Genomic DNA, 11,336 nt, shown 5'->3' on the forward strand with positions numbered 1-11,336 from the left:
TAATCTATTGTTATTTGATTTTAATTATGACATTAAAGTTTTTACATAATAATAACATATTATGAATTTTTAGGTTTACAATGTAATTTGGGTAAGGGGACCTTATAAAGCTTGGCTCCCACTTTTCAATATGATCCAATTATTATATAATGCATTAGTAAACCTCTTCCACGATCTCATGGTAAAACCTTGTTGGCGAGAAGTTATCATATATAAGATCAGAATGCATGACTAATTATAGAACATGTTTAAGGGTTATAGAACATTGACAACCTAACTACCTTGAAATTAGTCGAGTACATGCTACCGCAATTTGCTTTGTGCATTGGAGTAGTTGTGGTCTACACTTGTATAATGATAATACAACTATAGTCAAGTGTCACATGACCCAACATTTATGCACAGGCTTAAGTCAAAATGCAAGCCAAGACAAGCCAAATCTAAGAGTATACGTTCCATTTACAGATGTCTTACTTGACTAAACCTAAGAGTGCAAGAGTGATACTATCTGACTTCGCACAATAATGTGCAAGTCAACATTACATAATCTAGTATAGTGTGCATTATACAATGCATATAGAATAAGTGGCCGACGTGGCCTATCAACCCGAGCACTTACCCATCTTTGTCATCAACCACCTTAACCGTCATTACCCTCCTTGACGATCGAAGCTGCCACCCTGTGTAGTTGGCATAGATGTGGAGCTCGAAGGTTCCACGTCAGCTTCCCAGATCATCGGTGAATTGAGTTCAGCTTAATAGTTTGCATTGCGTTGTAGAAGAACTTGCATCGAGCATTATCATGAGTGCTGAAGCTGATAAGGATGAGGATCAAAAAGAGTCTTCAACCCAGGAGTTAGGAGAATTGATGGACACCATCATATGTGTAATGGCTGTCGAGTTTTGAGCACGGTATGTGTAATGCCTCAAACTTAGTAAAGTGGTAAAGATTTGAACTGATCATATATTATCAGAGTCAATGATCATGATGAAAAGATACCTGTAGATGGAGCCAGAGTGTATATCACGCTAAGATTTGATTTTTAGTTTATATTGTTTCTTGACGAGAACTTCAAACTTTAAGTAGGGAAGATCGATTCAGACGTCACATGCATCATTTTTAGATTTGATGGATGATTTCTTTTAAAAGTAATATTTTCTGATGAATTATCTGATCCGATCATATAAGGAATGCTGTGCACAACACAAGGAAAAGAGCGAAGTGAGAGTAGAAACTATCCAACTAAAGACAGCAGCAAATCGATCCCACCACCTGTTTTGAGAGATTGTCAGAATTCTCTTTTGAGTGCTGTGTTTCTACCTTCAACCTTCCACCCTAAATGTTGATGGTGGTAACTCGACGCTTTGATGCAGGAACTGATGTATAATATATATACATTGGGATGAGAATTTTGCACATGATATAACATGGATTTAACTTGGTTGTGAATGAACTTGTTGTCTTCTTCATCATTATCAAGTGCTCTAACCAATGTAACTTGTGAAGCAAACACTTGAAGAAACTGCTGCAGGATATACGTACATGACATCTAATGGTTCTCCATGCTTTTACATCTCCTTAGACTCGTCACAGCTGACATCCATGTCATTCTTCCATAGTAAGGTTCCAGATCTAATGATCTTTCAGACAGTAACCTGAGAGAAATAGCTTCTTTGTTTTTCTCTTCCTTGTACCAAGTTGAAACATACTGTGTGCACTGTGACTCATTTTGCCCCTGAATCTGTCATGAGTGTTTTTTTCGGAAGAAAATGGAAGATTGTTCCCCTTTTACTTTTCTTTTTGTCTTCAAGATGGAATTTATTGGTGCGCTAGCACTATATCCTTTTCCAACTTGACAAGAAACCGCAATGGATCTCAGACATATTTGGCATCTACCTCGTAAACAATCTACGCATGAACAGGGCACTTTATATAGATATGATTTCAGGGAAGCTGCCCGGAAGGTGCTACTAAATGGGTTGACTGACTATTCAACTTCACAGAAAGCACATTCCAGCCAACTATAATTTCTCAGATTAAGACTTGAACGTGTTTTTAGCTGATGAAGTGGTTGTCCATTTGATGGACATGCTCAGAATACTAAGTTCCAAGGAGATGAGAACATGCTTCTTCTTTATCTTGTACTGGAAGCAAGCGACTTTGTCTATAAGGTCGATGTTACGCTATCTAGCATGAGTGGTTCTTTGTTGAAGAACGTGATGACAGTTAACAGTCATGAACATGTTCTAGTCCGATCAGAAAGCTGGTGCGGTTTTGGACGGCATGAGGAGGATGAAGAGATGGGTCGACTTGAAAAGCTTCGAGTAGCTCTGTGGCGCAGATTCCGTCCGGGGGAGAAGAGGCCGTGAGGTCGTCGCAATGGCCATGTCTGCTTCATGCTTCTCTCTCATCGGTGCATTCATGCTCCAGCAATGAACATCCACACAAGGCGAAGAAGAGCGGATTCGTCGTGCCCACACGCTCGAGGCATGAGCATCCACGAGGCGAGAGGGAGACGGCCATCCTGCTGCGTGTTGAACTCCGTCTTCTCCCGGACATGACCCCAACGAGCCGATACCCACTTCCAACACACACAGTAATTAGACCGCTGTCATGGCCTACATAAACATGTGGGGGCCACTTTTATCCGTGGGCCCACATAAAAATCCGGTTCCTTAAATGAACCAGTCCTGCCCGACCACTCCGTCACACGACAACACACCTACCTCTTAGACGACCGGTGGAGAGAACGGGTCCCACTGAGAATCGTTCCTTTTTCTTTTCTTTTGGGCAGAGCAACAATTTTCGGGTAAGTAGTCTTTCCCAAATTCGACGCAGGAGGTGGAGGGAAGTACGGATCGGAACTAACCAAAACGAAACTACTCCCAACCCAAATCTAAATCCAACTCCTCATCCATTTAGAACAGTTCGAATCCAATCATCATTAGTCTCTTCTTCCTCTATTTATCCATCTCCACGTAATTAATCTGATCCATTAATTACTTAATTACCTGTCCCTCGCCGTTAATTACTTCTTGGATGACCCACCACGCCATAACAAACAACAAGAGATCGATCTCCCGTTCCTTCTTCGACAACTCCACCATCGCCTTCTCCTCCTCCATGGAGCGTTTCCCGGCCGGGGCCGATGTCAACGGCGACTCCCCCGCCGGCAGTCCCAGCAAAGACCCCCCCTTCCTCTACCGCGCCCGCACCCTGGACTCCTTGGACGCCGTCAAGCAGCGCGCCTACCGATTCGACGGCCTCGGCAACTACGTCGACAAGGCCTGGGACCTCTCCGAGGCCGCCGCCTGCCCGAAGGAGTTCCACTGGTACCACGTTGAGCTCCCTCGCGGCAATGTCAAGGGCTTCCGCAACCCGCGGCTCGCCGTCTCCACCCAGTGCCTCATCGACGCCCTCTGCCCGCCCCTCAAGTTGCAGGACATCCTCGCCCTCTCCAGCAATGGGCCCTTCTGCGCGCACGTCGACGGCGCGCTCATCTTCCGCATCAACTCCCCCGGCCCCGCCGCCTCCGACTTCACCCTCCGCCTCGCCGCCCGCGTCACCGAGTCCTCCGTCATCACCGTCTCCCTCGGCCGCGTGCCCCGCCTCGGATTCTCCCCCACCGGCCAGTCCCTGCTCTCCGAGATTCCCAAGGTCGAGCGTTGCAGCGGAGACGACGATGGCGCCTCGGACAAGGCCGACGGCGGGTCCGGCAGGGTCGTCATTCCGATGCACGTCCTCGAGTTCTTGCTCACCATGAACCATTCGGAGGAGGCCGACAACCCGGTGCCCCGGAGCGTGTCCAATCTGCTGGTGCATATAGTCGACACTCATGTGGATCATTTGCAGGACATTGTCACCAGGCTTGAGATGGAATTGGATTCGGTCGAGCTTGAATTGGATAAAGGTATTTGCTGCAACTTATTTGATCTTAGTTGAATCATAGCTGGTTGTTCTGCAATGAGCTTGATTTTTCTTGCAATTTCTATATTGTTGACCTATTATTATACATTTTAATTGGGAACGCATTGTTGAACGCTAAGGCATTAATACTTTAAGAGCTAAGTAATGTAAAATTTTAGACATAGGTGAAGAAAAAGGTTGGGTTCTTCGCACAGAAGCTAGCAGGAGATTTGTTCATTATGTTTGGGGTAAATCATAATGTATGGTTGACCAAACTTGACAGACATTGTTCCCATGCCAAAGAAAATATTAGTTCTAGTGATTTTAGAATGACTGTTCTGCTTTATGAATCTTAAAATGATGTGACAAATGAAATTCATATAGCTTAGGAAAAAGAAAAAATCCCTATGGAAAGTTGGGAGAATTTACAAATTAAGATTATAATTTGTATCAAGCGTATTATCATCATTCTCTCTCTCTCTCTCTCTCTCTCTCTCTCTTTCTGTGTGTGTGTGTGTGTGCAGTTATGGTGCATCTTGGATAGAATTTTGGTGCCTAATACATGGTGAATGATAGCAAATTCATGGTAAGTTTGCAGTTTGGGTACTGAAGATGTACATCAAGACATGTATATTCATCTGGTTTGTGGGGTTCATATATGTTGATTTTCAATCATAATGATGATTAGTATATATTATATCATGCAGTCTCACATGATCCGGTTGGTCGAACTAATTCACCTGAAAAGAAGGCTCTTTCAATAATTTGTGACAGTTATAATAGGTTAAGACAATTTAAGATGGTATATAAGATGAAAAATGAGTCCAAGCTTCAAAAACTAGTTACCTACAATGGATTCAAGAACTTGCTATGTCCTTAAATCAGATAATTGCAACATTTAGCTCATCTTAGAGATGTCACAACTTGAATTGATATCAGGCAGTGTCATTTATTTGATATCATTCTGTTCAGGAGTCCCTTTTATTATGCCTGTCTTCTCATATCATGACATTAATTTGACTTCATAGTTTGTTAATGGAATCTGTTATTATCTTAAGGATTATAACCTTCTTTGAGGTCTTGGTTTTCAATTGAGATGCTGAATTTTGCAAAGAAAAACAAGTGAACATTACTAGGAAGTATATGCCTTATGTGAAACCCTATTCTCTTGCACCCTCTGGAGGCCTCTCATGGCTGACTGGTTTGGAATCTCCCTAACTTTCACAACTTTATGCAGCTCTTACTTTATTGGATTGCTTCTAATGGGTAGATTACAATCAATTTTGTAATACTTTTGTCTTTGTTGCCATGTTTATTAACATGCTTTCAACTAAGTATATCTCTTTCTAGTCACAAAAGCGAGAACATTATTTTGAAAATTCTCCCTTATTTTTCACAAATTTTTTTCAGTTACTATTGACCTATGTGAAAAATCCAACACTTTCATGGGAAAAAAAGATGTAATTTCTGACCTCAGATAGATAATAGTTTGTTAAATTCCTGAACCCTAGCTGTTGGCTACTCCATCATGCTGTCAGAGCATGGTGCAATTGCAAACCATGATAGTGAATTCAGAAAGATATTGCAAAGATTGTATGTATACCAAGCAAATTATTTTTTTCTGCACAATGAAGATATTATCAAGAATAATGAGTTTACTAAGTTCTGAAATTGGCTACTATTTTCAAGTGATTGTGGGTAACAAGATCTCCTCGTTTATGGTTTAGGCCATAATATGCCTATTTGACCTTTATCTGCTTTATAACAAACATTACCAAATTCTGAAATTGGTTAACTTTTTAAGTGCTTGTTTGCAGCACTCCTTGTTTGTGGTTAAGTAGGCCATAGTATTCCTGTCTGACCTTTATCTACATTATTCAACAAATACGCTTTCATTATAATATAAATAATCAAATATAAACAATAATTACTGTACTTTCATGTTGTCATCTAGTGGACATCATATTATTACTTCTCATACATTTTAATAGTATTATCCCTTTTAGTTGGAAGCTGTAGCTTCTGCTCAACTTGGTTTGACATTGTCATACTTCATTTCTCAATGTAGTTGGCCACTTCTCTTTTAAAGTTGACATTTTCAAAACCCTGACATGCATAGCAACCAACAACTAACTTTGTGGTATTAAACTTGTATGATTTGATGAGGAACTATGACTACAAATTGGTGGTCAAATTTCTTTGAACAAGTTATTCATACATGCTCATATACAATACTTGAACATGATTATATATGTCTTGGTTTGTTAAGCTAATTTAGATAAACTGTTTCATCTTAGTTATCAATAGTCTGTTGTTTGAAGACAGAATCTTGAGGTGTATGTGAAAAATATGACCCCAGTTATATAATTCTTCAAGTCTCTTTTATGCCATCAACGAATAATTTGCACAATTTACGTTAATATACACAACATCTGTACTTGCATGTTACGGTGTCCTTTCTGTTAGATTTAGAAAATAATTTTGCTTTTGCTAAAAGAAAATTAATATCTGGTTAATTTTCTATTGTTGTCTCAATGTGTTGCTTATGCACAGTTTACTTAAGTGCTATGCTGTCACTTCAATTGCAGGGGGTTCCTTACTAAAGAAACAAATGCTGGACGACCGAAGATTCCCAAAGATGCATCTGAACTTGCAACGTCTTCTACAGGTTCCTTAATTTTATTTATGATGAATAATATAGAATTCGTGATGTCATAAAAAATACTACTTAATTTGCTATAGTGACTGTAGTATTTTGTTTGTGATCCATCCGCGCTGGTCAAAATTAAAATCCTAAAGTTGCTATTATTTCAGGTAGTTTCTCATGGGGAGCAAGTGTTCCCACGTGTTAAAGAGAAGTGTGCAACCAAGAGTTGGTTTGCAAATGAAGATATCATTGCTCTAGAAGAGCTAATTAGTCGTCTTAGGAGGCTAAAAGAGAACTTGGGATTTATTGTAAATCGTGTCACAGCAGTTCAGGCAGGTCTCGATAGTTGGCAGTCAGAACAGATAAACAGAAAGCTGTACTATCTTTCTTTTCTCTCAATCATCTTTCTTCCATTGTCTATAGTCACTGGAAGTAAGTATATTTTTCCTTTTGTTTAGTAATTCACTTTGGTCTTTCAATTTTAACAAGACATTATTTGAAGTGGTACATTAACTTTTTTGCATTTCCTGTTGCAGTTTTTGGAATGAATGTAGGAGGTGTACCATGGACTGGACAAAGAGATCCTGAATTACAGGATGGGTTTATTAATGTCATGATCCTATGTGCCATGGTAGTGTTTCTTCTTCTGTTATGCTTCATCTTCCCATCTCTTTATGCACATATATCTGCTTGGCAAAGAAAACATTCCTTGAAATGGAGTTGGTCTATCAATGGAAAATCATTCTTGCGAAGAAATCCTCCAAATGGCATTCGAAGGATTTCGGCAAATGGAAGTTGGAGAAGTGATTACTTGCCCATTTAGAAAGATATTTGAGCCCTTGAGGTACTCTATCTCTATATTAATTATTCTTGCCAGTAAAAAATAATCAAATTATGCTTCGAATTTGAGATTCTAAAAATACCTTGTATGCTGACTAATGCATATTTGATCTTTTTGCAGTGAATTTTCCATCTCCAGCCTCTTGGAGGTGCTCTCTTAGCACTTCTTCGGCATGAATAACTAGACAAAGATTCCTTGAATTTATTTGTAAAAATAAAACTGTTCGAGAAGCATAATTCTCAAATCGGAAGCATGGAAAGGGTTCGCGGCTGATGTACAGTTATCAATGGAAACAAAGATCATTATGCTGTAGTCCTTGAGAATTAGTTATTCATTATTGTTCGAGGATCATAGAACACCATCTCCTTCTAATAAAGGTGATCTCATCAGTTCCATCATGGAATGTTTTTGAATTCCCAAAACCATATTCTTTTTAACAAGGAGATGAATTACACATGCAAGAATGGTGGTGTTTATAAAGATGTGTTTCGTGTCTCCCCTGAGAAAACAGATGCTGGAAAGAATATGTATAGGATGTGATAATGCTCACTCTCCATATGCCAACTTATTCCACTTCATACATCAGAAATTGTTGTCATCCTCTATATGGGTACCTTTTATGAGCCATTACAGGTTAGCTCGATCTGAAACTGAACCCCATCCAACATGGGAATATTCTGAGGCTTAGTAGAGAGCTGATTAGAGAAGCAGTGTCGATTAAAATTCCATGATAAGTTTTGCTTGTTTTCTGAAATTTGAGACTCGAAACATCTTAAGGAGATGGTCAGTATGAAAAACAACAATTGGGCATGCATGCCTCCATGTCAAGAACAGCAGGCACCCATTTCAATGTTCTATACAGAAACACCTTTTTTTGTTCCCCTCCGATGTGTCTTGGTCCAAAATCAACACTCGCTCCACACACAGAGAGAGGGCTTCTACTTGAGCTGCATGCATGTATTGTTATAATCATTATCACACTGGACATTTCAAATTGATCTCCTCGACATAATTTATCTAAAAGATTAAATTATCTCCTATCTTTGCAATAAATAATATATATATATATATATAAAGTAATAAATGAGGAATTATTAATATTTCTTCAGGGATATCTATGAAACAACATTCTAATTTCTTTTAGCCAAAATAATTTGGATCATTATTGATATGATGACCTCTTATGTGATAACAAAGCTTTAAGAATAATTTAATCATCAAATCACGTCCGTCCACTCTTTTTCCTATAATGACGAAATTACCCAGCGGCTTCGGCTCCTTTTATCGCGTCCAAACCCTAGCCCTATAAATCCAAGAAGATAACGTCCGCTGCACACCTCGAGACCCGGCGCCGCACGGCAGGAAGAGAGATCGCGAGGGGAGTTGTTGTCGCACACTTGGCTGGTCCAACGAGATGAGGGCGAAGGTGAAATCTTTGATCCGAGTTGTATCTTCTTATCGTATTCTATATTTCGTTTCGTGGTTACTGTTTTAGGATCCAAACTATTTCTCCTACCCTTCTCTTTTCTTGCGCTTTGTGGTGTCTATGGAGCAGCAATGTTTTCGGAGCTGGTATCAGGTTTTCTTAAAGTTTCGTTGTCGCTCAGGATCTTGATCATCGAAGTGGTCCGATTTTCTGATGTTTCTGATCCCGCACTCGGTCATTTTGAAAGATTTTCTTCGTAAAGATGGCTTCTTTGCATGTTCTTTGAACTCGTACCGATTAGGATTTATTCGGTGTCCTTGTGAACGACATGGCCTCTTATTTGGATTCCTGACGGTTGCTGTCGACATCCGGTAGTGGTATTTGGGGGTATTTCGGATGCGATGTGGGCTCTTTTATAATTTGGTCGAAAGTATAATTTGTGTTCGAAAACAAACACCGGAATATATAATCTTGTTCGTAGGATTTGGCAGTGTTCTTGGATTGCTTTTGCCTTGATCATATCCCTGTCGCACGCATCTTTTTGGTTCTCATAGGGTTTTATTAGGGAAACAACATAGGGTAGAAAGTTATCCTTGAGAAGCATTGTTTGTGTTTTTCCTTTGTCTTGCGATACCTGATGTAATATGGGGGTTCATTTACCCATGGTTATCAGAAGTCAATCAAACCGGGTGGTCCGACTGAAAGAAATCGATACTTGATGTAATATGGGGGTTCATTTACCCATGGTTATTAGGGAAACAACATAGGATAGAAAGTTATCCTTGTGAAGCATTGTTTGTGTTTTTCCTGTCTTGCGATACTTGATGTAATATAGGGGTTCATTTACCCATGGTTATCAGAAGTCAATCGAACCAGGCGGTCGGACTAAAAGAAATTGATACTTGATGTAATATGGGAGTTCATTTACCCATGGTTATTAGGGAAACAACATAGGTTAGAAAGTTATCCTTGTGAAGCATTGTTTGTGTTTTTCCTGTCTTGCGATACTTGATGTAATATAGGGGTTCATTTACCCATGGTTATCAGAAGTCAATCGAACCAGACGGTCGGACTAAAAGAAATTGATACTTGATGTAATATGGGAGTTCATTTACCCATGGTTATTAGGGAAACAACATAGGTTAGAAAGTTATCCTTGTGAAGCATTGTTTGTGTTTTTCCTGTCTTGCGATACTTGATGTAATATAGGGGTTCATTTACCCATGGTTATCAGAAGTCAATCGAACCAGGCGGTCGGACTAAAAGAAATTGATACTTGATGTAATATGGGAGTTCATTTACCCATGGTTATTATGGAAACAACATAGGTTAGAAAGTTATCCTTGCGAAAGCATTGTTTGTGTTTTTCCTGTCTTGTGATACTTGATGTAATATAGGGGTTCATTTACCCATGGTTATCAGAAGTCAATCGAACCGGGTGGTCGTACTAAAAGAAATCGATTAATTGGTCCGATTGGATGTGATGTGCTGAAAAATTAGAATAACCCGATCGACCGAATCAAATCATGATAGTTCTATAAAACTGGTCTCGTTTTGTAATTTAAAATTTTCTTAATCGTTTGTGTAAGAGGATGTTTATGTCGATCATGAAATTATGATCGAGTTAAAAATAAATTAAAACCGATTCTGTTTAGTATATTTATCACCGATGTTTATGTTTATAATGTTGATTGGTATTATTTGTTTATACAACTTTTCCTTTTAATTTGTTTGATATTTTTATTATATATAATTTTAAATCATTTAATATATTTTAAAATACTTTTTAATTAACCAAGTGACCCAAGGCTTCTGGATTAGGTTCTGATAACTATGCATTTACCTATTGTGCAAGGGTTTTTATCTACTCTGTAGAAACAAATAAATAAATTCCACAGTCGAAGTACTAGAATGGTCTAGAAATTCGAGTCTAAAGTAATTTTTTTATTGTAATTCCATCACGGAAGAATTATAGATTTCCAAAATAACAGATCGGAATATTGCAAATAGGGCCATTGCGACCACGGTTAGTGGTGTAGTCCCCCAGCCCGGAGCTACTTAAACTTTTGTACAAGTTTCTGAGTTCATCAATAACTGGAGTATGGGATCTGGTGTTTCTTGAACTACTGATGCTACTTAAATGTTCTCGGTGAAAGTTTGTGATTAGTCCAGATTGACGATTCCATTCTGCTGTATTTTTGTTTGTTCACATAGCTGAGCTACTTTCCGTGACTGCAGTGGAAGAAGAAGCGAATGAGGAGACTCAAGAGGAAGCGACGAAAGATGAGGCAGAGATCCAAGTAAGGTGGCTGTCTCTGGGATAGTCTTCACCTGCCCATTATTGACCAGAGATCCAAGGCCTAGTATTTCCCTAATTGCTAATGTTGGCTTAGAAACCATATTTGTGGTTTATTCACTGTTGGGGATGATTAAACATTTCCAGTATGTTATCAGTATCTATGGATGTTCTGTTTTTTCTTATGCTGTGTGTTAAATTGTTAGTCATGTCTACTTT

General features: G+C 39.1%; 1 protein-coding gene and 1 long non-coding RNA gene across 2 annotated transcripts; both read left to right on the forward strand.

Moving 5' to 3' along the window:
- The first annotated feature begins 2,905 nt into the window (after positions 1–2,905).
- LOC135676538 (uncharacterized) lies at positions 2,906–8,128 on the forward strand. The gene is made up of 5 exons (XM_065187836.1): positions 2,906–3,911; positions 6,496–6,575; positions 6,722–6,986; positions 7,091–7,398; positions 7,516–8,128. Exons 1-4 carry the CDS (start codon positions 3,041–3,043, stop codon positions 7,375–7,377), a joined length of 1,503 nt encoding a protein of 500 aa, XP_065043908.1. The 5' UTR covers positions 2,906–3,040; the 3' UTR covers positions 7,378–7,398; positions 7,516–8,128.
- Positions 8,129–8,685: 557 nt separating this feature from the next.
- Positions 8,686–11,302, forward strand: LOC103988545 (uncharacterized). The gene is made up of 2 exons (XR_671958.3): positions 8,686–8,821; positions 11,060–11,302. It is a non-coding gene; the product is annotated as an uncharacterized LOC103988545 (long non-coding RNA).
- Positions 11,303–11,336: the final 34 nt, after the last annotated feature.

Source organism: Musa acuminata, chromosome BXJ1-6 (genome assembly GCF_036884655.1).
Source record: "Musa acuminata AAA Group cultivar baxijiao chromosome BXJ1-6, Cavendish_Baxijiao_AAA, whole genome shotgun sequence".
In the NCBI taxonomy this organism is placed as follows: domain Eukaryota; kingdom Viridiplantae; phylum Streptophyta; class Magnoliopsida; order Zingiberales; family Musaceae; genus Musa; species Musa acuminata.

Bases quoted from the DNA above. Each gene is read 5' to 3' on its own strand.
- LOC135676538 (XM_065187836.1), top strand. From the start codon at position 3,041: ATGACCCACCACGCCATAACAAACAACAAGAGATCGATCTCCCGTTCC. The intron at 3,912-6,495 runs GTATTTGCTGCA...CTTCAATTGCAG, and splicing joins CGAGCTTGAATTGGATAAAG to GGGGTTCCTTACTAAAGAAA. The intron at 6,987-7,090 runs GTAAGTATATTT...TTCCTGTTGCAG, and splicing joins ATTGTCTATAGTCACTGGAA to TTTTTGGAATGAATGTAGGA.